Source organism: Oncorhynchus clarkii, chromosome 2 (genome assembly GCF_045791955.1).
Source record: "Oncorhynchus clarkii lewisi isolate Uvic-CL-2024 chromosome 2, UVic_Ocla_1.0, whole genome shotgun sequence".
In the NCBI taxonomy this organism is placed as follows: Eukaryota; Metazoa; Chordata; class Actinopteri; order Salmoniformes; family Salmonidae; genus Oncorhynchus; species Oncorhynchus clarkii.
Genome location: NC_092148.1, coordinates 37436453 through 37463134, shown reverse-complemented (window position 1 = coordinate 37463134; position 26682 = coordinate 37436453). Strand labels below are relative to the sequence as shown.

At 41.3% G+C, this 26682-nt stretch overlaps 2 protein-coding genes across 8 annotated transcripts; one reads left to right on the top strand and one right to left on the bottom strand.

Annotated features, from left to right (window-relative positions):
- Positions 1 to 5419: 5419 nt before the first annotated feature.
- Positions 5420 to 12131, bottom strand: LOC139367669 (transcription initiation factor TFIID subunit 12-like). 7 transcript variants are annotated; one of them, XM_071105967.1, is made up of 7 exons: positions 11720 to 11845; positions 11029 to 11104; positions 10600 to 10833; positions 10093 to 10170; positions 9847 to 9961; positions 8831 to 8919; positions 5420 to 6273 (listed from the first exon to the last, which is right to left on the bottom strand). In XM_071105967.1, the coding sequence occupies exons 3-7, from the start codon at positions 10771 to 10773 to the stop codon at positions 6238 to 6240; spliced, it is 492 nt and encodes a 163-aa protein (XP_070962068.1). In that variant the 5' UTR covers positions 10774 to 10833; positions 11029 to 11104; positions 11720 to 11845; the 3' UTR covers positions 5420 to 6237. The 7 variants fall into 7 exon arrangements, with proteins under 7 accessions (XP_070962068.1, XP_070962076.1, XP_070962099.1 ...); XM_071105975.1 differs by having other exon boundaries at positions 11654 to 11759; XM_071105998.1 differs by having other exon boundaries at positions 11006 to 11104; positions 11720 to 11752.
- A 527-nt stretch (positions 12132 to 12658) lies between these two features.
- LOC139377363 (glucocorticoid modulatory element-binding protein 1-like) lies at positions 12659 to 23172 on the top strand. Its single transcript, XM_071120390.1, has 7 exons — positions 12659 to 13054; positions 13183 to 13208; positions 13940 to 14461; positions 14570 to 14687; positions 19170 to 19284; positions 21610 to 21732; positions 22664 to 23172. The coding sequence occupies exons 5-7, from the start codon at positions 19263 to 19265 to the stop codon at positions 23170 to 23172; spliced, it is 654 nt and encodes a 217-aa protein (XP_070976491.1). The 5' UTR covers positions 12659 to 13054; positions 13183 to 13208; positions 13940 to 14461; positions 14570 to 14687; positions 19170 to 19262.
- Positions 23173 to 26682: the final 3510 nt, after the last annotated feature.

The following is a 26682-nucleotide window of genomic DNA, read 5'->3' as shown; positions in this document are numbered from 1 at the left end:
GTCGACACTTGTATTCGACGCACATGGCAAATAAAGTTTAATTTGATTAAATGGGAACAGGTCTGTCCGTGATAAGGCACTGCTCTGCTTTCTTGATATCTCAGTCAACCAGACAGGTCCACCTATACAGAGGATGTATGCACGCATGACTGTAATTTGAGTCTGCTAAATGATTTATGTATTATTACATACACTAGATGACCAAAAGTATGTGGTGCTAACATCTCATTCCAAAATCATGGGCATTAATATGGAGTTGGTCCACCGTTTGCTGCTATAACAGCCTCCACTCTTCTGGGAAGGCTTTCCCCTTGATGTTGGAATATTGCTGCGGGGACTTGCTTCTATTCAGCCACAAGAGCATTAGGGAGGTCAGGTACTGATGTTGGGCGATTAGGCCTGGCTTGCAGTCGGCGTTTCAATTCATCCCAAAGGTGTTCGATGGAGTTGAGGTCAGGGCTCTGTGCAGGCCAGTCAAGTTCTTCCACACCGGTCTCGGAAAAACATTTCTGTATGGACTTCGCTTTGTGCATGGGGGAATTGTCGTGCGGAAACAGGAAAGGGCATTCTCCAAACTGTTGCCACAAAGTTGGAAGCACAGAATTGCCTAGAATGTCATTGTATGCTGTAGGGTTAAGATTTCCCTTCCCTGGAACTAAGGGGCCTAGCCCGAACCATGAAAAACAGCCCCAGACAATTATTCCTTCTCCACCAAACTTTACAGTTGCCACTATGCATTGAGGCAGGTAGCATTCTGCTGGGATCCACAAAACCCAGAAATGTCAGTCGGACTGCCAGATGGTGAAGTGTGATTCATCTCTCCAGAGAAAGCGTTTCCACTGCTCCAGAGTCCAGTGGTGGCGAGCTTTACACGTTTGGCATTGTGCATGGTGCGGCTGCTCGGCCATGGAAACCCATTTCAGGAAGCTCCCGACAAAAAGTTATTGTGCTGATGTTTCTTCCAGAGGTAGTTTGGAACTCGGTAGTGAGTGTTGCAACTGAGGCCTACCACTTCACGGCTGAGCCGTTGTTGCTCCTAGACGTTTCCTCTTCCTAATAACAGCACTTATAGTTGACCGGAGGCAGAAATTTCATGAATTGACTTGTTTGACGGTGTCATGCTGAACGTCATTAAGCTCTTCAGTAAGGCCATTCTACTGCCAATGTTTGTCAATGGAGATTGCATGGTTGTGTGCACGATTTTATACACACCTGTCATCAACGGGTGTGGCTGAAATAGCCGAATCCACTAATTTGAAGGGGTGTCCACATACTTTGTATATATAGTGTATATTTGGGCTCTCGAGTGGCTCAACGGTCTAAGGCACTCCATCTCAGTGCTAGAGGCGTCACTACAGACCCTGGTTCGAATTCAGGCTGTATCACAACCGACTGTGCTTGGGAGACCCATGGGGCGGGGCACAATTGGCCCAGCGTCATCGGAGTTTGGCCGGTGTAGGCTGTCATTGTAAATAAGAATTTGTTCTTAACTGACTTGCCTAGTTAAATAAAGGTTAACAAAAATATATATATATTATGTCAATTTCTCCTGGCTCAAAATTGAGGAGATATTGACTGCATCCCTTTTGGTCACAGTTCGGATAATCACTGGTATCACACAAGACATGCAATCAGAAGTCTCTTCACAGTCCCCAGGTCCAGAGCAGAGGCCGGGAAACATACAGTATTAAGTACAGCCATGACTAAATGGAACTCTCTGCCACCCCAGGTAACTCAAGCTAGCAATTAAACAAGATTGAAAAACCAGATTAAAGAAGACCTTACGGCACGACGGGGACGAGACACATTTGCATGCATTTTGTATTTTATTTTGCATTGTATCATGTATTCAGGTATTCCCCAGGGTACACGCAATGTCGTCGGGGGGAAAACAAAATAAAATGTGATTCACATTTTGTTTTTTGAGCGAGAATTAAGATGACTTTCGAGTAGTAAGACATGTATAAAAGCAACAGATACCATTAATAAGAAGGGGCTAGAAGCGTCTTATATGGTGAGCTACCGAGTGGCTAGGACAGGCAAGCCCCATATTATTTTGGAGGACATAATTATTCCTGCTGCCGCGGGTATGGCTAGGAAAATGCTGGGGAAAAGGCCCAAAAAACTATACAGACAATGTCTTCATCAAACACCACTGTTTCACGACGCGTCAGCTTTGCATACAAGCCAGTGACTTCTATGCGTTACAGCTGGATGAGTTAACAGACGGGCCTGGCACAGCTCCTGGTATATGTCCATTAATAATTATGGAAGACATCCTCTTCTGGAAACCAGGACAACAGGAGAGGATATTTTGTAAGTATTGGACAGCTTTGTAACATCAAATGGACTTTGGTGGTCACGATATGTTGGTATCTGTACTGATGGCGCAAAATCCATGACAGGGAGACATAGTGGAGTGGTAACGCACGCACAAGCAGTTGCTCCCGATGGCACTTGGGTACACTGCAGCATCCACCGAGAGGCTCTTGCTGCCAAGGGAATGCCTGACAGCTTGAAATATGTTTTGGACACTACAGTTACAATGGTTAACTTTGTTAAAGCAGGCCCCTGATGAACTCTCGTGTATTTTCTGCACTATGCAATGATATGGGGAGTGACCATGTAACGCTTTTACAACATACAGAAGTGCGCTGGTTATCAAGGGGCAAAGTATTGACACATTTTTTAAATTGAGACGAGCTTAAAGTTTTGTTTACTGACCATCATTTTCACTTGTCTGACCGCTTGCATGATGACGAGTTTCTCATATGACTGGCCTATCTGGGTGATGTTTTTTCTTGCCTGAATGATCAGAAGCCATTGTCAGATTATGGATAGGGCTGGCTCAAGAGTTTCTTGCATTGACCAATTGCGCTGTTAAGACACTGATGCCCTTTGTAACTACGTACCGATGTGAGAGTGTATACTCGGCCCTCACTAGCATGAAAACGAAATATAGGCACAGACTGTGTGTGGAAAATTAGACTGAGACTCTCCAATACAACATTGCAGAGTTATGTGCATCCTTTCAAGCATACCCTTTTCATTAACCTGTGGAGTTATTCACAATTTTCAATGAACAAATAAGGTTTTATATGTAAGATGGCTAAATAAAGAGCAGAATTATTGATTATTATTTGTGCCCTGGTCCAAAAAGGGCTTTTACTCACTTACCACGAGCCGGGTTGTGACAAACTCATTCTTATGTTTAATAAATGTATTGTATAGTGTGTGTGTGGCAGGCTTACAATGATGGCAAAAAACAACATTTGAGAGTGCGCTGACCCTGGTGCTAGCTGTACGCAGCTGAAGGTTGAATGTTTGAAGGGCTAGGGGACTATAAAAAGTTTGGGAACCACTGATGTATGTGATATGTGATTGGCATACGACTGTGATATGTGGTTCTCGCATGGCTATCTTAAGATGAATGCTCTAGTTGTGGGTCACGCTTCCAGCATCTGCTGAATGGCTCAATGGCAATGTAAATTTAGTGCTAAATATGTACAGTTGAAGTTGGAACTTTACATACACCTTAGCCAAATACATTTAAACTCAGTTTTTCACAAATTTTCACAATTGTATTTCTTTCATCACATTCCCAGTGGGTCAGAAGTTTACATACACTCAATTAGTATTTGGTAGTATTGCCTTTAAATGGTTTAACTTGGGTCAAACATTTCGGACAGCCTTCCACAAGCTTCCAACAATAAGTTGTGTGAATTTTGGCCCATTCCTCCTGACAGAGCTGGTGTAACTGAGTCAGGTTTGTAGGCCTCCTTGCTCGAACACTCTTTTTCAGATCTGCTAACACATTTTCTATAGGATTGAGTTCAGGGCTTTGTTATGGCCACTCCAATACCTTGACTTTGTTGTCCTTAAGCCCTTTGGCCACAACTTTGGAAGTATGCTTGGAGTCATTGTCCATTTGGAAGACACATTTTCAACCAAGCTTTAACTTGACGGTGTTGCTTCAATCCACATAATTTCCCTCCCTCATGAGGCCATCTATTTTGTGAAGTGCACCAGTCCCTCCTGCAGCAAAGCAGGAGGGACTGGTGCAGCAAAACAACATGATGCCGCCACCTCCGTGCTTCACGGTTGTGATGGTGTTCTTTGGCTTGCACGCCTCTCTTCTTTTCCTCCAAACATAACGATGGTCATTATGGTCAAGCAGTTTCATTTTTGTTTCATCAGACCAGAGGACATTTCTTGTCCCCATGTGCAGTTGCAAACCATAGTCTTGCTTTTTTTTTATGGCGGTTTTGGAGCAGTGGCTTCTTCCTTGATGAGCGGCCTCTCAGGTTATATCGATATAGGACTCGTTTTACTGTGGATATAGATACTTTTGTACCGGTTTCCTCCAGTATCTTCACAAGGTCCTTTGCTGTTGTTCTGGGATTGATTTACACTTTTCACACCAAAGTGCGTTCATCTCTAGGAGACAGAATGCGTCTCTTTCCTGAGCGGTATGACAGCTGCGTGGTTCCATGGTGTTTATACTTGCATACTATTGTTTGTACAGCTGAACATGGTACCTTCAGGCATTTGGAAATTGCTCCCAAGGATGAACCAGACTTGTGGAGGTCTACAATTTATTTTGCGGTCTTGGCTGATTTCTTTTGATTTTCCCCTGATGTCAAGCAAAGAGGCACTGAGTTAGAAGGTAGGCCTTGAAATACATCCACATGTACACTTCCAATTGACTCAAATTATGTCAATTAGCTTATCAGAAGCTTCTAAAGCCATTACATCATTTTCGGGAATTTTCCAAGCTGTTTAAAAAAGGCAGTCAACTTAGTGTATGTTAACTTCTGACCACTGGAATTGTGATGCAGTGAATTCTAAGTGAAATAATCTGTCTGTAAACAGAAACATTTGGAAAAATGACTTGTGTCATGCACAAAACCGACTTGCCAAAGCTATAGTTTGTTAACAAGAAATTTGTGGAGTGGTTGAAAAACGAGTTTTAATGACTCCAACCTAAGTGTATGTAAACTTCCGACTTCAACTGTATGCCATGTCACAATGCTGCCCTTGAAAAACTGACTGCCATCTTGGACAAAAGATTATGATCTTGACTTGAGGCCCTTCACCGGATGAGAAGAAATGTTACAAGATGGGCATTACCAATTGTGCCAACTAAGTCAGAACATGGACATAACAGATGTAAAATTCTTTGCAAGTGTGTGAACAGGGAATTTTCTGAAGGAGGTCATTAGTTTGTCCTCCAGAATTGAGAAACTCTACACCAGTGGTATTACAGTTATGAAAATGTAGTCAAATCTCTTTACCCTGAATAGTGATATACTGATGTAATCCATTTATATAGAAAGTGAACTCTGAAAAACTAAAGTTTACAACAAATGAGAAAGAACATGACTGAACAGTGAAATAAACACACAAATTAAATGCCAAGTGAAATATGAATCTTATTTATGGAATAAAAATAACAGGTTTAACTAAAACACTGCCAATATAAAGTAAAACAAATGTTACAGCTTCCCCACACATCCCCAAATAAGGACCATTACCCAACCACATCTCGCTGCAGTCTGGCGACACAAGACATACTTCACATACTTATTATTTTTTGAATAATAGTCAGTCATTTGTTGTTAATTGTTGACATCTTATGAAAAACAATGTCCTGGGTAAATTTCTAATGAACTATGGAGATGACATCAGATCCCTAGACCACACAAAAACATTGTGCCATGACAGTATCCTGGAAACCAACTAAATGCAAATGGTGTATATTTCTGATGTTAGATGAAGGGGGTTTGTTTGTGTGACAAAAACTAAACACACAACAGCAAACACATGCCAGACAAAATAAAATAAAATAAAAAGTTTTTTTTTTTTTTAATTGGGAAAGAGTATGGAAGACACCACCATATTGAAGATGTGCGTGTTTGGTGGTTACCCCCTTAACAAAAAAGTAAAGTTGAACAGATAATTCCAAAAACAAAACACTGTCCCAAAACAACACTCCATACCAGAGTGTGCATTTACAATGAATGAGGAGTGTGTGATTTTGGCCAGTCTGTGGTGAAAAGCATTAAAACGGACTCAAGATCAAAATACTTGTGTGATGATGGAGCTGACAAATCACACACAAAACCTGGGGAAGATGAAGACATGGGTGAAATAATGTCCCCCATTATTAGAAATACACAGAGAAAAAACAAAGACAAACAGCACAGAGGGTTTGTGCGAGGCTGGTTCCAGGTCTTGCTACTTTTTGGTTGTTTTGCGGATCAATGCCATTCTCTGGATGAGACAAATGAAAAACATGCTCAATCACTATTACATTTAGATCATTTTTTCGTAGACATTCTTATCCAGAGCACCTTACAGTCAGTGCATTCAACTAAGGTTGGTAAGACAACCACATATCAGTCCCATATTAAATTATGGAAATTATTTTCAATACTTCCTAAACAAACAATACACCAAAATAATAATTATATAATACATGTACAGTGCTGTGAAACAGTAGTTGCCCCCTTTCTAATTTTCTCTACTTTTGCATATTTTTGATACTGAATGTTATATCTTCAACCAGAACCTAATATTAGACAAATGGAACCTGAGTGAACAAATAACACAACAATTACATACTCATTTCCAGTGGTGTAAAGTACTTAAGTAAAAATACTTTAAAGTACTACTTAATTAGCTTTTGGGGTATCTGTACTTTAATATTCACTACATTCCTAAAGAAAATAATGTACTTTTACTCCATACATTTTCCCTGACACCCTAAAAGTACACGTTATATTTTGAATGCTTAGCAGGACAGGAAAATTGTCAAATTCAAACACTTTCACAAATTCACACACACATCAAGAGAACATTCCTGGTCTGATCTGGCAGACTCACTAAACACAAATGCTTCATTTGTAAAGATGTCTAGCCCACTCTTCCATGCGGAACTGCTTTAATATAGCAACACATGGGTTTTCAAGCATGAACTGCTCATTTCAAGTCCTGCCACAACATCAATTGGGATTAGGTCTGGACTAGGCCATTCCAAAACTTCAAATGGGCTGCTTTTTAGCCATTTTCATGTCGACTTGATTGTGTGTTTTGGATCATTATCTTGCTGCATGACTCAGCGGTTCCTTCTAGGGCTGGGTGATATGGCCAAAATCTCATATCCCGATATAGGTAATTTCATATCCTGATAACGATATATATAACAATATGGCACATTTGCTGTAAATTCAATGAATAAATAGTTTATATAAAATGACCACATGTAAAGGCCTATTTCTTATTACATTTTGAATTATACTCAACAAATAAAAGGTACTTTTATATTTGATTATTTCTATATTATTATTATTATTTATATATTATTATTTATTGATTATTTCTCCTTTTCTTTAGAACCTTTGCGCAAATGTTCAATTAAGCATGTAACAATATATATATATATATATATATATATATATATATTTGGGGGCTTGCCTGTTTTGCATGTTATTTTGGCATTAATGTGTGTGACACACATATCAATTTGCATTTGGTACCTTGGTCGAGTGTTAGCACCAACTCACGAAACCCCTGTTTCTCGACCGTGTAAATTGGGGCCATGTCTTTGCAGATGTAAGTTGTAATGGCAGCTGTTATCTCCTTCCATCTTCATGAATCTTTGGCATTTGGTGTGCCGCGGGCAAAAGACTCTTGTGAGTCGGGGGTTTGTGTTGAGCACTCAACTGTACTTTTTTGGGTCTCATCTGTAGACTCTCTCCGTACTGTTTCACATGACTCTTGTGTAGGTAGTAAAAGAGGTTAGTGGTGTTTGAGCCTGTTGTCGGGACCGTCCTTCGGCATATTTTGCAGATTACGTTTTTTTAGTCCGTGTCAGACTTTTCATACCCAAACCACGTGCATGCGACCAAAGAAGCCCCTCTTTTAGGTAGGAGGTCCTTGCTCGGTGTCACGTTCACTCTCCTCTGTTTGTGTTGCAAATTTCCCCGTGTGGAAGAACGCAAAGCGTCGTCCAATTGACGACAAATATTGCCGTAAAGAGTGATTTGCGACACAACGAAATAAATGATAGAAAAGCGTCTATCGTTTCATATTATGCTCTATTGTCACACAATATATATATCGTCATATCGCCCAGCCCGAGTTCCTTCTATTAAGGCAAGTCGTCTAGGTCCTGAGGTACCAAAGCATCCTAAAACTATCACACTACCACCCACCACCATGCTTGACCATTGGTAGAAGGTTCTTACTGTGTAACTGGTTGTGCCACCTTTAGCTGAATGGCTGCAACCAAATTTCATCTGAAAAGTTCTCAAGTTTGCCAAAAAGCTCCTGGATGATCATCAATACTCCTAGAAGAATGTTCTTTGGGTGACATAGGTCCTATTATGCCTGGTGAAAACCAAACACTTGATTCATTCTTCTAAGAGTCTTGATGATCATCCAGGTGCTTTTTGGCAAACTTGAGTAAACTTTTCCGATGAAATTTGGTTGCAGTCATTCAGCTAAAGGTGGCACAACCAGTTATTGAGTGTAAGGGGGCAATTACTTTTTCACACAGGGGAATTGGGTGTTGCATAACTTTGTTAATTAATAAAATAAGTACATCTTTCTTTGTTACTTGTAAACTCAGGTTCCCTTTATCTAATATTGGGTTTTGGTTGAAGATCTGATAACAATCAGTATCAAAAATATTGAAAAATAGAAAAACTCAGAAATGGGGAAAATACTTTCACAGCACTGTTCATTTAAATTATTGAACGTTTAGCACAATTCATTAGTATAAATGTGAACCCTGGGTGTGATTAAGATGAAAGAGTGACAAACAAACCTGTTTGTGGGCCTCTGTGGTACAAGCCTTCTTATACGGCCGAATCTCATCTGAACCATAGCCAGGAATCCACATGTTCCATTGGCGCTCTGTTGAGTGGCAGACAACATAGGGAGTGAGAATAAAAATCCAGGAGAAAATACACTCAATAGGAAATGGTCCATTAACTTCATCCACCTTTTATATGCATATATTTAAAACTCAAAACTGCACTCAAGACTCTGTTCATTTTTGCCATTGAAAATTAATCATTCCAGTAATGGAGACAAACACTGCTTCTGTCACAATAGCTGCCAGGACTCTACGGTGCGACTATTTTACTCACATATGCACCTGGAATTTTTATTTAGAAGCACCAGTGGACCTAGAAAAATTAAGGATTCTATTGTTATTACCGCTAATATTGTGATCCTAAATTTCTTTGTGTGCGCCAACATTTCTCAAAAATGTTCAGCATATAGCCCTGACTCCAGCGGCTGCTCCAACCATTTTTTTCCTTCACCTTTATTTAACCAGGTAGGCTAGTTGAGAACAAGTTCTCATTTACAACTGCGACCTGACCAAGATAAAGCAAAGCAGTGCGACACAAACAACAACACAGAGTTACACATGGAATAAACAAACAGTCAATAATACAATAGAAAAAGTCTATATACAGTGAGTGCAAATGAGGTAAGATAAGGGAAGTGAGGCAATAAATAGGCCATAGGGACGAAATAATTACAATATAGCAATTAAACACTGAGTTGATAGATGTGCAGAAGGTACTTGCATTTAAGAGCAGTTGGAGGCAACGGAAGAAGAGTTGTATGGCATTGAAGCTCGTCTAGAGGTTAGTTAACAGTGTCCAAAGAAGGGCCAGAAGTATACAGAATGGTGTCGTCTGCGTACAGGTGGATCAGTGAATCACCAGCAACAATGACCGACATCATTGATGTATGCAGAGAAAAGAGTCGGCCCGAGAATTGAACCCTGTGGCACCCCATCAACCAGTATTAGCCTGTACTTTTACTCACCCAGGTGTAGCTGGACATCCTTCACTTCTAAGGTGTTGGATTTGCGATGGCGGGCCAGCTGACAGGCAGCCGTCACCACACTGTCAATGAAGTCATCTGCAATCTGTAGCAGCATCTGAGAGGAAGACAGATGGGGGACCTCAGGTGACAAGTGATGAGGCTCCTAAACATTGCATGCACTAGTCTTTGCATTGTGGTTTGGGACGCCATCTTCAGTGAAAGACACTTCTGAGCTAGGAAGCATACCTCCTCCACATCCTCATCGAGCTGCTCATTGGGGTCAATCTCTCTTACGAGGTCCTGCAGCTTCTTTTTACTCAACACCTGAGTGGAGGGCAAACAGGTTGTTCATCATAGTCAATGGTGCACTCGAAGCAGTCAAGCAGAGTGGCTACACGCTCATTGTACACCCTGAAACTTGGCATCTGGCTAGGGAGATGAATATAGAAGACATGTTTTTACAGAATCAACCTGCACATGAAACTGAAGGATTGGCGTCAATGTATGTAAAGCCAAGTAGTAATTGTACGTTACAGTTATAGTGAATTCTTTGAACAATTCTATTTAAAACTGTCACCCAGCAAGAGGTATACTCTTGCATGGTCATGCTTATTAGCCACCAAATGGAAGAATCCGAACTGAAACAGGGAGGGACTTCCTGTCCAATAAGAAAGATACATTTTCATTTTCTGTCGCAAAACTTTTTACAGCATGCCCCAGGTAGGTGATGAGGAAATGGATAGGAGGAATCACCTGACTTCCTTCTGGGCTGATTCTGCCGGCAGGGCCAGGTGTGCCCATCACCTTCCCTGGAACGGCGGCGGTGTTGCTATTGGCCATGCTGGTGGCGAGAGGTAGTGTTGAGGAGGCCTCGGCTTTCACGGTGAAGAAGTTGGAGTGGTTGGACAGTGGGTGGCACTGGGTCATAATCTGCCAGACGGTGGGGCCTCTCTCTGGGTCTGCACTGTTGTCGTAAGGACCGTGAAACTGGAATCAAAAGGGAAAAGTGTGAGAAAAAAAGCTCCTTGCGCCCTCAATCAACAAGCACACAGAATACCAGGGTGCGGATAGACTGGTAGATGGGATATGACTAGGGCCTTATAAAATCTGCGTTGTGGAGAACACCTGCATTAAAGGGTAACTCCACCCCAAAACCCACATTTCTTCTATTTTTCCCCAGACCTCAAAAGTCGTCTCCTAATGTAGTTCATATTGTAGTCCACAACAATGCTTTAAGTGTGATTTTGAGCATGAAAACCTGAAAAACAAACATAATTTGGGAAAAAATTCTACAGATCTTAAAACCTAGTCATATCATATCACATCTAGGCAGTTATCCATTTAAATGTCAGACTAGCTAACTAAAACCTAGATTACAAAACCTGGCATGATATTTATATGGATATTTACTGGGTAGTTAAAAAAACAAATATCACACATTGCGGCTGGCAAACCAGTAAACATTACACCGTCTGTCAGTCTTACATTATTGCGTAAGGGCATATCAACACTCACGTGACAGCTATGTTAGCTAGCTGGCTATGTTTGTTGACTAGCTAGCCGGCCGACATGTTAACTGGATAAATATTTATTAAGCACATGTTGATTGTATGATATCGTGAGACAAGCGTTGAGTTTAACTAAAGGAATCCGTAATCATGTTGAAAAACTAACGTTAGTAACAAATGCATCACAACCACAGCTAATTTCAGTTAACGTCAGTTAGTTAGCAGGCTAACATGGTTTAACTAGGTAACGTTACAGATTTAGCAAATATTCAGCTTGAAGACACAACGGCCACATTTACCATGGAATGGTCCAAGCAAGCGTATTTACATATAGTAAATAAATATCTTAATAGCCAGCTAGATACCTGCTAACACGACATGGGGAGGATCTCAATTGCAGACGTCATCTATCTTTGCCTCCTTCTCAAAAACCTATTGGAGGAGAGGGTCCGAAGCGCGGGACCTCTGGCTTTCTCATCCAATGTGTTTTTGAGAAGGAGAGAGGACGCGAGCAGTAAATAACTGAGCTCTTCCCATAATCATTACGCTGTGAAGCTAGTTGGTAAAATGTACAAGTAATCTCTCATAGACATATATACATATGTTTTGAATACTTACCTGACAAAACAAACACTATCTCCCCATGTTTTAAACTAGCTAATTTAAGTCCACACAACACAAACCTGTCTATGGCAAGAAATTTCGATTTTTTTTCTTATCTTCCTATTTTAATAACTATTTCTGGTACACCCAAATAGACGTACTCCTCCCCCCAGTGTCTGATGAGGGAAATGTTGCACAATTATAATTTAACACATTTATGAAGATTTTACACTATTGTGGAGAGATGTACTGTTTGGATTCTTTACATACAATAGAAATAAGCTGAAACATTTTTATGTAATTAATTTCATTATACTTTTGGCCAAATGTCATATACACAAATGTACATTTACAAACAGAAAACCACATTTTCGTACCCTACAAAAAGAAATTGAACTGTATTTTAAGACGGTTAAATGCTCTACTAACAAAAAAGCTGTTAGTAAGTAATATGTAAGTATATGTATGTCCCTTAAGGTCCTTGTGTAATTGTAATGTGATATTGTACCCCCTAGCTCGATTGTCCATTGTTTGTAATCTATGTATGCTTGTGTTACCTCATGTGCTTTATGTATTGATTTGTTGTTAATAGAAAAAAATAAAGAAAAAAAGGGAAATGTTGCACAATGTAGCAACGCCCACTTCCGCTCTACTTCCGACCCGATACATAGCTTCCTGTCTCGATCGCGTCCTGTCAGCCTGATTGTAGCCATACTAGCTTCGAAGTCCCTCGTTTTATCATTATCTCAGTATATTAATATTATCATATTTCTATAGTGTTTTTTTTATTTTTATAATTCTTGTTGAAAATTATGTTTATCCGTTCAGTTAGTGATTTTTGTAATTCGATTATTGTGTGCTGTGTCTTTTTTTGTTTCTTCACTAGCTAGCTATTAACGTTCTAACTAGTAAGGTGGCTAGCAATTAGCCAACGCCTCCCTCCCCTACCAATCATGGCACTGTTTTACTCAGGACGCTTGTAAGAGCTGCCATTGACGGATGTACATCGTCTGGCCAAGACAAGTAGCAAAGCACCGAACTCCAAGTTAAAAACAAGGATTCAAACTTTGTGTCCAGTTACCTTTTCAACTATGAAGGTAAGTATAGCCAAGTTGCCTATCAGATCAGACAAGGACGTTTACTCAAAGCTGTAACGTAGTTTAAGACATGCCTTTTGCAGTAGTTAGCTAACATTATGATTGCTCTTTCTTTTGATTCCAAACAGCTTCGAACAGGGCCAACGTGACAGAGGTCAGCATAAGGGTTTGCTGCTACAGGTCCAGGAGGAAAAATGAGAAACCACACAGTTTGAGTGTAGGGTGAAAAGTCAGGTGTTTGTGACACACTATATGCAGGTTACACAGTCAGAGATGAAGCCTAGTCTTAGACTAAGAAGTTCCTGTCAATGGAGATCTGCATTAAGAGGCATTGCTTAGTCTAGGACTAGGTTTAACCCATGTCGATGGAAGCGTTCTTAGTGTAGTAATTGTTCATTTCTCTTCCTTGCTGTTTATGTAAGCTCTGTTATGTTAGACACATTAGATTACATTTAAACAAGGACATATACCCTTAATAGAAAAGTTTAAATCCGTATTGCTGTAATGAATTTATTGGCTGTTGCATGTTGCGCCAGTCATTCCTGTCTGCTAGTCGTGACACATGTTGAGTGATTTTATATCCCCACGTGGGTTGTACTGAATCGCTGTGAGCCAGTAACAATGACACAACATCACCACACAGTTGCATTACTATTCCAGTCTGCACACTAAGATGGGAACACCAGTCCTCCCACCTGTGCATAGCTGCACAGAGGCCGAGCAGCAGTGGCGTAAGCCAAGGACTATGATATGTTTTAATAGCTATACCACATATCAAAATCATATGGTTATAATCCCACCATAATGCTAATAAATGATTTAATAAAAACTTAAATCGTCTCATGATTAGATTTAGAATAGTGCCCCGGCACTGTCTTTTTACAGGGTCTGCAACCTGGGCCCATAGGCAAAATGACCATCACCAAGCCCACCAAGGCTCTTCAAAGAATAACCTCAGCAGCAGGGAGGGACAGCCCCACCAGTCAGCTGGCCCAGGCACCAGGGCAACAGGAAGAAGAGGGATCAGATGGAGCAGAAGCACCAGCAGTAGTGCCACAAACTTCTGCTGTTTGGATGCTGTTTGACGAGAGAGCAACTGGGGATGCAGCATGAAGGAATCCCTCAGCAGATGCCATAATGGAGGTCCGATGCTATTTGGAGGAGGCCCTCCTCCAAAGATGGAAGAACAAGGCCTCGGTCTACCCACAGCTTACTAAAGTCATGACAGGGAGACTGCATAGTGGCCACATCCGTTCCCTCTGAGATGGTCTTCTCGAAAACTGGACAAATAATTACTGAGAGAAGAAACTGCATCAGCCCCTCAAAAGTGAGGCAGCTTGCATTTCTGATTGCAAATCTCAAAGCAAAATATGGTCAGCATTGCTGTGTGCTGCTGGTTATAACAAGGTAGAGTACAATTTCATTTAATAATTTAATTAGAATTGTTCTAACACCAATTATAGTCAAACTATCACAAACTGTTTGACTTGAAAAAATACAAAACCTTTTTTTAAGAACCGTTTGGGCGCCAAAAGACCCGGCTCTTTTTGGTGACCTGAGCAGAACGAGCCGGAATGCCCATCACTACTGACAAGATGCGATCGGGACAGGAAGCTATGTATCGGGTAGGAAGGTGAGTGGAAGTGTGCGTTGCTATGTTGTGCAAAAGGTCTATGTGAACGCAATCCCCAAAAACTGATATCACGTGTAGCCTAGTCAATAACCCACAACTGGTCAGTGTGATTGTGTATGGGTAAATTTGGGCATAACATAATTTAATACTAAATAAAAATGTTTGGTTTTATGTTTTCACACATTTTCTTTACCGCTTGATGTCAACAAAGCACTTTTGTGTCAGTTTTATTCAACCACAACACACTTTTAACTCTGTACACAAACATTTGAGGCCCAAATAAAATTGTTAAATGTAATAGAAACAACTATTCGTCACAATTTTTTTCCCAGTACAAATATATTCACATTTCAGTGTCATTCAGTTCACTCTGTGAACATGAAGTTCTCATAAATTCTTTCAAAAAATATCACAGTAAAAAGGAAATATGGTAAACATTATCTAAACAGATGAGTCACAACTTGATACAATATAATACACTAATCAGACAGTCATATTGCTGTTTCTAATACATGCTATTTTTTTGTACAGCTCTTGTAAACAAAGATTTAAACTGTATAACAAGTTCATATGACACTTCAATGAGCATTTCAGCTTTCAAATATGTTAAACTTTGACAATAATATTTTACTTTTTGTGCTATTTTATTTACGAAATATATTAGATATTGGAATCTATATATAGCCTATTCAATGCAAAGAGAGACACATTTTATTGTAAATAACAGGTCATCAATGTTGGACGGTACTGGTCATGAATGGTCCCTGCTTTGCCCATTAAGGTGACCCAAGGGTTGGGAGTGCAAGGCAGAGAGCAGCCAATGGTGCCACCAAGTGCATTCTGGTACACACAGCCAATTAAAAGAGTATGGCTGTGTGTACCAGGTTGGGCTCTATTCAATCCATATTGCTGAAATTCAGCGTTACAGTGAGATTTACATTTAAAGATAATGTTTCTGTGTTAGTGGAGACTGCATTCACAGTAAATGCTGCACGATTCAGCTCAATGGGAAATTACCATTACATTTATAGCGTGCAGTATGTAACACTTCAGCAATACTGGTTGAGCTTGCTGTATTCAGAAAGGCTCCTCATATGTGTAGACCACACTGGCCAGGTGTGGGCCATTGGCATGGAGAGATGTAGTGCAATAGCCATTGGGCAACTCTCTTTGAGATGGGCAGTCATTCTGGGCCTGGGTTATTGTGGTCCTTGTCCCTGTTGAAACCATAGGCAGTACATGTTTGTTGTTGTGTAGTGTCCCCTGTGGAGTTGCCAGATTGGGATCTGGGGGCTGGTCACTGAATGGGGTGGCATACTTGGGCTCCAGGGGCAGGGCCTCAGTGTGCTCTAGGAACTTTCCAGGGGTGTCATAGTGACTTGACAGTGAAGGGGACGTTGTAGCCCTACTCCACTGTGGGCCGGAAGGTGGAGCCAAGCTTCTGCCCCCCAGCCATCACATCTGGCTCAGCATAGTTTAGGCAATCGGAAACACAACAAACATGAATGTGTCATAGTGCTCACACATTATTTATAGTTCTATGAAGCACCAGAAACATATAGCTGAAGTACAGTTTAAATGTGACATCCTTAATTTCAGAAAGGGTAACGGGGGTTAAGGATTGTCATGACAACATACCCCAGTACTGTACACACAGGGGCTTGGGCTCCCGAGTGGCGCAGTGGTCTAAGGCATCTCAGTGCTAGAGGCGTCACTACAGATACAGTGCCTTGCGAAAGTATTCGGCCCCCTTGAACTTTGCGACCTTTTGCCACATTTCAGGCTTCAAACATAAATATATAAAACTGTATTTTTTTGTGAAGAATCAACAACAAGTGGGACACAATCATGAAGTGGAACGACATTTATTGGATATTTCAAACTTTTTTAACAAATCAAAAACTGAAAAATTGGGCGTGCAAAATTATTCAGCCCCTTTACTTTCAGTGCAGCAAACTCTCTCCAGAAGTTCAGTGAGGATCTCTGAATGATCCAATGTTGACCTAAATGACTAATGATGATAAATACAATCCACCTGTGTGTAATCAAGTCTCCGTAAAAATGCACCTGCACTGTGATAGTCTCAGAGGTCCGTTAAAAGCGCAGAGAGCATCATGAAGAACAAGGAACACACCAGGCAGGTCCGAGATACTGTTGTGAAGAAGTTTAAAGCCGGATTTGGATACAAAAAGATTTCCCAAGCTTTAAACATCCCAAGGAGCACTGTGCAAGCGATAATATTGAAATGGAAGGAGTATCAGACCACTGCAAATCTACCAAGACCTGGCCGTCCCTCTAAACTTTCAGCTCATACAAGGAGAAGACTGATCAGAGATGCAGCCAAGAGGCCCATGATCACTCTGGATGAACTGCAGAGATCTACAGCTGAGGTGGGAGACTCTGTCCATAGGACAACAATCAGTCGTATATTGCACAAATGGAAGAGTGGCAAGATGAAAGCCATTTCTTAAAGATATCCATAAAAAGTGTTGTTTAAAGTTTGCCACAAGCCATCTGGGAGACACACCAAACATGTGGAAGAAGGTGCTCTGGTCAGATGAAACCAAAATTGAACTTTTTGGCAACAATGCAAAACGTTATGTTTGGCGTAAAAGCAACACAGCTGAACACACCATCCCCACTGTCAAACATGGTGGTGGCAGCATCATGGTTTGGGCCTGCTTGTCTTCAGCAGGGACAGGGAAGATGGTTAAAATTGATGGGAAGATGGATGGAGCCAAATACAGGACCATTCTGGAAGAAAACCTGATGGAGTCTGCAAAAGACCTGAAACTGGGACGGAGATTTGTCTTCCAACAAGACAATGATCCAAAACATAAAGCAAAATCTACAATGGAATGGTTCAAAAATAAACATATCCAGGTGTTAGAATGGCCAAGTCAAAATCCAGACCTGAATCCAATCGAGAATCTGTTCAAAGAACTGAAAACTGCTGTTCACAAATGCTCTCCATCCAACCTCACTGAGCTCGAGCTGTTTTGCAAGGAGGAATGGGAAAAAATGTCAGTCTCTCGATGTGCAAAACTGATAGAGACATACCCCAAGCGACTTACAGCTGTAATCGCAGCAAAAGGTGGCGCTACAAAGTATTAACTTAAGGGGGCTGAATAATTTTGCACGCCCAATTTTTCAGTTTTTGATTTGTTAAAAAAGTTTGAAATATCCAATAAATGTCGTTCCACTTCATGATTGTGTCCCACTTGTTGTTGATTCTTCACAAAAAAATACAGTTTTATATCTTTATGTTTGAAGCCTGAAATGTGGCAAAAGGTCGCAAAGTTCAAGGGGGCCGAATACTTTCACAAGGCACTGTACCCTGCTTCGAATCCAGGCTGTATCACAATCGGCTGTGATTCGGAGTCCCATGGGGCGACGCACAATTGGCCCAGCGTTGTCTGGGTTTGGACAGTGTAGGCCTTCATTGTAAATAAAAATTGTTCTTAACTGACTTGCCTAGTTAAATAAAGGTTAAATGTTTTTTACAGTACTGGGGTATATGATATGACATTAGAGCTCATAAGGGCAAAAATACATTCAAAATCAAGTGTTGCCCTGTACTCTCTCCAGTCATGTCTTGAAAGAGCCTCCCTCATACTCAGTAGGGATCATATCATGGGCATTGTTGAGCCCCTACAAGAGCTCTGTGGCTGGGATGAGGGCTGATAGGGGAGGCCTCAGACCCTATCCCGTACCCAACCTTCGAGAAGGAGCTATTTTAATTTGAGATGCCTATAATTGTCTTAGCGACTGACCCTCTGTCTTGTTTATCACTGGCCTTCTCATTATAGGGCCCCCTCATCTGTGGGAAGGAGGGGGAGGCTGTGCTTCCCTGGCATGAGTGCCCTTTATCCAGCACCTATTAAAGGGTCTCTTTTAGAGCGGGCTCCACAGACCAAAGAAAGGAATGTTTATACTGCAATTGTGAGACTGACTAAGCGAAGGGGAAGAATGAGCAGCCCATGGAGAAAAGCTGTTTGCTTGTTGAAAGAGAGAGAGAGATGAGGTGGGACTGAAAGACTGTGATGCACTCAGATTCACGGATGGCTGGAGGGAGGGAGTTCCAGAGCCTAGGAGCAACCCTGGAAAAGGCCCTGTCGACAAAGCTCTGGAGCTTGGACCTGGGGATGTCAACGTGGCCTGCTGTGGTGGAACGGAGTAAGCTTGTAGGTTGGTGCAGCAGGTAGCCTAGCGGATAGAGGCGAGCCAGTTCTAATCCTATCCCTGTCGTTCTGCTCTTGAGCAAGGCACTTAATCCCCCACGGGAGAGGGAGGTCTTGACTTTGGCAATGTTGCAGAGATGGAAGAGGGTAGAGTCCAGGCTGACGCCAAGGTTACATGCGTGAGAGGAGGGAGAGACTGGTGTCGTCAATGGTGAGGTTGCCAGCTTTGGTGAGGGTAGATTTGGTGGCTATCATGAGGAGTTCCATTTTAAGGTTTGTTGCATCCATGTTTTAATTGCAGAGGTATGAGGTGTGAGGTATGATTGTAGCCTGGTGAGGAGGATCTGATGACTCACTGTGTCAAAAGCGGGAACTTAGATGGAGAAGAATCAGGATGGGCACCGGCATCAGCAGAGGTGAGGAGGTCATTGACAACTTTGAGGAGTGCAGTTTCAGCACTGCGGAGGAGGCGGAAACCAGACTGGAAGGGCTCGATTAGCAGGTGGGTTTGGAATTGGGAGGCAGCAGTCCATTCCAGTCTTGGCAAGGAAGGGGAGCAGGGCATACAATTTTATTTTTGGTCCACCAGCCATTGTGGCAGGTAGATAAAAATATACCAGCCACTCAGATTTTTTACCAGCCAAAATATTTTTGTTGTTGCTAAAATTACACCATTAAAACACAAAAAAAACAGATGAGCATGCTTTGTATTGTTTCTAAAACAATAAATGTATTACTAGTAAGAAGTAATGTGGTATATTGTTTAATTAAAAGTTTCTGTGACCTGAGTCTTTTAACCAAATATCACAGATGAGACAAATGTTCACCTGACCCTTTAAAGGCGGGAGGTTACATGGTAGCACGACTCCAGTCATATTTGTGCCTGTGAGATTGAGTCTGACTAGTTGAAACGTTGTCTTCTCTTCCCTAACAGTTGAAACTTAAACATAGGTTGTTTTTCTAACGTGTGAACAAAACAATGTAAATAGCCAAGAAACATGAGGACAAAATCTTACTTCAGTAGACTTTCATATAAATTAAACCAACTTTTATGGAGAAGTAAAAAAGAAACAGTAAGCAAAGCGCAAAAATACAATTGGGTAAGGAATACTTTTTCATGTGTGCAGCTTTTTTCTTATAAAAGACAAGACAACAAATTAAATGAATCAAACTACACCATAAATATATGCAGTTGAAGTCGGAAGTTTACATACATTTAAACTGATGTCTTGAGATGTTGCTTCAATATATCCACAAAAATTGTATTCCTCATGATCCATCGATTTTGTAAAGTGCACCAGTCTGTCCTGCAGCAAAGCACCCCCACAACATGATGCCGCCACTCCTGTGCTTCACGGTTGGGATTGTGTTCTTCGGCTTGCAAGCATCCCCCTTTTTCCTCCAAACATAACGATGGTCATTATGGCCAAACATTTTTTTGTTTCATCAGACCAGAGGACATGTCCCCATGTGCAGTTGCAAACTGTAGTCTGGCTTTTTTTATGGCGGTTTTGGAGCAGTGGCTTCTTCCTTGCTGAGCGGCCTTTCCGGTTATGTAGATATAGGACTTGTTTTACTGTGGATATAGATACTTTTGTACCTGTTTCCTCCATCATCGTCACTAGGTCCTTTGCTGTTGTTCTGGGATTGATTTGCACTTTTTGCACCAAAGTACGTTCATCTCTAGGCGACAGAACGCGTCTCCTTTCTGAGCGGTATGACGGCTGCGTGGTCCCATGGTGTTTTGGCTGATTTTTCCAATGGTGTCAAGCGACGAGGCACTGAGTTTGAAGGTAGGCCTTGAAATACATCCACAGGTACCCCTCCAATTGACTCAAATTATGTCAATTAGCCTATCAAAAGCTTCTAAAGCCATGACATAATTTTATGGAATTTTCCAAGCTGTTTAAAGGCGCAGTCAACTTAGTGTATGTAAACTTCTGACCCACTGGATTTGATACAGTCAAATACAGTGAAATAATCTGTTGTCTGTAAAAAAAAATGGAAAAATGCCGTGTGTCATGCACAAAGTAGATGTCCTAACCGACTTGCCAAAACTATAGTTAACAAGAAATTTGTGGAGTGGTTGAAAAACAAGTTTTAATGACTCCAACATAAGTGTATGTAAACTTACGACTTCAACTGCACATAAGTAGCAGACAGTGTAGTCTCTCATTGGTTATTTTTGGTGATGAGATTATCTACAGTGTACTAACCAGGGTTGTGTAGGTTGCTTTCTAAATGTAATCCGTTAGTTACTAGTTACCTGTCCAAAATTGTAATCAGTAACATAACTTCTGACTTCAACTGTATATCATATCCCGTGGCTGCTGCCATTTATTAAACTGCTGTTATTATCCCTGCACAAACTACACTTCACCTTCATAAACTGCACCACTCATATTTTGAAATGGACTACATCAAAACATCAATGAATAATTTCCTTCAGCAGTCTTTGGTGTGGCACCTATTTTATCACTGCACAGAGCAGTGATTGGAATCTAGAAGTAAGAAACAATTAGATTTAGGGGCCTCAATGGTCCCCTCAGCAGCGCGTAGAACTTGGATAGAAAACCCTGTGTTAATGAAGGCACTTGCAGAGTCATACAGTTGTTACCACTGCTTACAACCAAATGTCTACAAAAAAAATATATATATAATTGGGGATTGGTTCATTTGTTGGACTGATTTATTTGAATTGTCTGTCTATTTGTTGAAACTGTAATGTGTTTTGTTGTCAGATGCTGTTGTGCTGAACTACCTTTCTGAGATGTTTGGACTGCTGGACTCAGTGAGGAGGGTTCTGGACCTGAGACCCGGTGAGACTGATGACAACCAGCAGCAGGTTCACAATGCTCTTAATGGTGAGAGAATGTAAGCTTGGATGTGAGCTTGGAATGGGCAAACATACAGTGGTTGATCCACTAAAAGTTTTGCTATTATGCTGTTGTTTAGTACAGTATGCGTCACCACTTCATTGCTCCAGACCAGCGCAAGGGGGAGTTAGAGCACTGATTATGCTTTTGGGTCCTACTGTGTCTCTAACTGACAATGAATGGGTGACATAAACCTAAATAGAAACTGATAATTGTGCACGACTTCAATATTACTTACTAAAACTGTTGTTACACTAAGGTTTTTATTATTTTATTTTGTTAGGATTAATTTGCTCTTACCGTAGTGCTGTAGGCCACTCCCGACCGGTCACGTTGTACAGCGGCTGAGTGGTACAACGGTCTCAGACACTGCAGTGCAAACAGTGCAAGCTGTGTTGCTACAGATACTGGTTCAATACCTGTGCCTGCCTCGACTGGGAGAACCATGAGATAACTGTAGGTTTTTGGTTTCTCTCCCTTTAAAAACAGGAATAAATCATTCTAAATAACAAACTGGCTTTATTTACAAATTAGCAACAATGTCTAACCCCATGTTCAAGAATGGCCTTTTTCCTCGCTCATTTTACGTTATTTGAAAACTAAATAATCTCCAAAATATTGATAATTTTTAAACAAAGTGATTATTATTATTATTATTAATTTACATTTATATAAAAGCCCGTTGGATATTCTCACAGATATATTTTTAACCCTGTTGTTAGCAGGACAATATATATTGGTCATGGCTCCCGAGTGGCGCACAATGGGATTGCTTTGCTGTATCCAGCTGTATCTACTGAAAGCGTGCAAGGTTCAAGGCACGAGGGTAGGGGGCACAGGATGGGCCGCAGAGCCGTGTTTCTTATTTCAGTGTTCATTGCCCGATGTTATACCAGTACAACCATGTATACTTCCTCAGTGTTGGAGGACCAGTTGGAGGACCAGAGGAAGCCAAGGCAGGATGAGCCCCCACCCAGCCCTGGTCACCTCTACGTGGGCAGCTTCTCCAAGGCCACCCCCTCAAAGTGCCCGCGGCTGTATTGCTCTAGCTCTTCCACCACCCAACCTCAGAACCAGACCACACAATCGTCCATTGTCTTATCCCTCATCACCACATCCCCAGTGGGTCCGCCTCTCACTGTGGCTGGCCTGCCTGTGGCCACACTGTCCGAACTCCCCACCGGCTCTTCAACCACTACACCACTGGCAACACCTCTGCGGGAAAGAGAGGCAGGGCCAGGTCTGTGGCTCTCCATGCAGCCTCCAGGGTCAGAGTCAGGGCTGGGGACCCCTCTACAGGTGCTTCATCTAACCCAGGAGAGGGAGCAGGAGTCTGGGGACATGGAGAGCCAGAGGCTAGGGGAGGAGAGGATAGTACTTGTGCAGCAGGGGGTACTACTGGACACTCCAGAGATTCAGACACACTAGGCTGGGAACAGAACAGAACAGAATGAAGGTACAGAAGGAACGGTTGCATAATGGCAAGAAGAGGGCATTAAAATAACACAAAACCAAGTGAGAGAAGAGAGAACCGTAACGAAAACAGTTAAAAGAAAATAGTGAGCGAGCGAGCGAAAGTGTGTCCATGTGGAAGAGAACAAGAATTTGAACTTCGCCATGTCATGTGTAACTCCACACAGACATTTCAGATTTTTTTTTTTTTACGTACAGTACATTTTCACATGGTGTTTATTACTGCAGTGCCCATAGTACTTTAATTACCCATGTTCTTCATCATCAAGGACATTGAAATACTTAATGATAGGGGAGAGTATGCTAAGTTGAGCCATTTTTTTTTTACATTCAGCATTACCCCGTCTAGGGAAATATTGTATTCTTTCTAACAAAGATATCTACATATATTTCAGGATGTTGTGCATCCCTGGAAATAATCCGAATCATTTAAATATGACAGTTTTGCTGGTAAGGTAAGTTAAGCTGCCTATTTCTGTACTGAATTAAATATAACCACTACTGTTTCACTGTCTATCTTTATTTCCCAAACACAAATCAGCACAATCACACAATTGATTTTGTAATATAATAATATATAATAATATAATAATATAAAGCATATTTAACACTGGCTTAAAACCTGACTAGCACTTTGTACTTTTTTAAAAACTTTTAACTTAGGCCAGGCTCTGTTTTCACCTCATATCCCAGCGATAATGCAAAGAAAACACTTACGTTTGCTCAACTTTCACCCCAAGGCAAACATTTAGACTATATTAGCCCACACAGCTACAAGGATGCACTTTCATGCTAGGTTTAGGACCTCACATTGAAGCTTATAGAGCAAATCATTTTAGTGTCCCCCCTCTTGACAGGGTAGATATCATTTCCTGCAAATCTACACATTTTTCCATAGGGCGGAGAGAAATGCTTGCAGTTTTTAATATGATATAATTGTATATAATTGTATTTAACCTTTTACTGCATTGTGCTAACTCAGGGTCACAAAGAGTGTTTCTACTTTGAAACAAAAGTATACACCGCAGACATGGTTATGGGCTTAAAGAAATTAAGACAGCCGTACCATGAGAGGTATAGAGATGAAATGTATTCCATTTTGAGTTTGCATCCTAATATTACACTTTATACAGTGGGGCAAAAAAGTATTTAGGTCAGCCACCAATTATGCAAGTTCTCCCACTCAAAAAGATGAGGCCAGTAATTTTCATCATAGGTACACTTCAACTATGACAGACAAAATTAGAATTTTTTTCTTCCAGAAAATCACATTGTAGGATTTTTTATGAATTTATTTGCAAATTATGGTGGAAAATAAGTATTTGGTCACCTACAAACAAGCAAGATTTCTGGCTCTCACAGACCTGTAACTTCTTCTTTAAGAGGCTCCACTCGTTACCTGTATTAATGGCAAAGTGGGTGGGGTTATATCCTGTTTGGCCCTGTCCGGGGGTGTCCTCGGATGGGGCCACAGTGTCTCCTGACCCCTCCTGTCTCAGCCTCCAGTATTTATGCTGCAGTAGTTTGTGTCGGGGGGCTAGGGTCAGTTTGTTATATCTGGAGTACTTCTCCTGTCCTATTCGGTGTCCTGTGTGAATTAAGTGTGCTCTCTCTAATTCTCTCTCTCTCTCTCTGAGGACCTGAGCCCTAGGACCATGCCTCAGGACTTCCTGACATGATAACTCCTTGCTGTCCCCAGTCCACCTGGCTGTGCTGTTGCTCCAGTTTCAACTGTTCTGCCTTATTATTATTCGACCATGCTGGTCATTTATGAACATTTGAACATCTTGGCCATGTTCTGTTATAATCTCCACCCGGCACAGCCAGAAGAGGACTGGCCACCCCTCATAGCCTGGTTCCTCTAGGTTTCTTCCTAGGTTTTGGCCTTTCTAGGGAGTTTTTCCTAGCCACCGTGCTTCTACACCTGCATTGCTTGCTGTTTGGGGTTTTAGGCTGGGTTTCTGTACAGCACTTTGAGATATCAGCTGATGTACGAAGGGCTATATAAATACATTTGATTTGATTTGATGGCACCTGTTTGAACTTGTTATCAGTATAAAAGACACCTGTCCACAACCTCAAACAGTCACACTCCAAACTCCACTATGGCCAAGACCAAAGAGCTGTCAAAGGACACCAGAAACACAATTGTAGACCTGCACCAGGCTGGGAAGACTGAATCTGCAATAGGTAAGCAGCTTGGTTTGAAGAAATCAACTGTGGGAGCAATTATTAGGAAATGGAAGACATACAAGACCACTGATAATCTCCCTCGATCTGGGGCTCCACGCAAGATCTTACCCTGTGGGGTCAAAATGATCACAAGACCGGTGAGCAAAAATCCCAGAACCACACGGGGGGACCTAGTGAATGACCTGCAGAGAGCTGGGACCAAAGTAACAAAGCCTACCATCAGCAAGGGCATTGAAGATGAAACGTGGCTGGGTCTTTCAGCATGACAATGATCCCAAACACACCGCCCGGGCAACGAAGGAGTGGCTTCGTAAGAAGCATTTCAAGGTCCTGGAGTGGCCTAGCCAGTCTCCAGATCTCAACCCCGTAGAAAATCTTTGGAGGGAGTTGAAAGTCCATGTTGCCCAGCAACAGCCCCAAAACATCACTGCTCTAGAGGAGATCTGCATGGAAGAATGGGCCAAAATACCAGCAACAGTGTGTGAAAACCTTGTGAAGACTTACAGAAAACGATTGACCTCTGTCATTGCCAACAAAGGGTATATAACAAAGTATTGAGAAACTTTTGTTATTGACTAAATACTTATTCTCCTCCATAATTTGCTAAATAAATTCATTAAAAATCCTACAATGTGATTTTCTGGATTTTTTTTCTCATTTTGTCTGTCATAGTTGAAGTGTACCTATGATGAAAATTACAGGCCGCTCATATTTTTTAAGTGGGAGAACTTGCACAGTTGGTGGCTGACTAAATACTTTTTTTGCCTCACTGTATACATCACAGAAGACTGAAATATAACAAAACATTTTTTCAAAATGTATAATGTTTGATAATTAAGAAAAAATATGAATAACATTCCACCCATGAGGCCACTAGGTAATTTGACTGTAGGAAAGGGCTACAAAATGAATGCCCCCCGGCCAGGTACTTCGACCACGATAACAAGTTTAGATAGTTTAGCAGCCAGCTAACTTAGTAATCTAAAAAATGTTAGCTGACATGGGCTAATTGCCTATCAGTGACTGACATAAGAGAAAAACTGATGATGCACAACCAAATTTTGAAATTGCACCGTGTATTCTATTATTCTAATTCGCAACAGTAAGTTGAGACACCAACTGTTCCCAAAAAATACAAATAAAAGTTGCCCATCCCTGACCTAGCTAGTACACACATTGCTCTAAGAATAGCTTGTCACTCGCTATGGATCCTTAGACATGAGTGTGTCACACCTTTTTTCAGACAGACCTATGGGATGTTTGAGGGGGGTG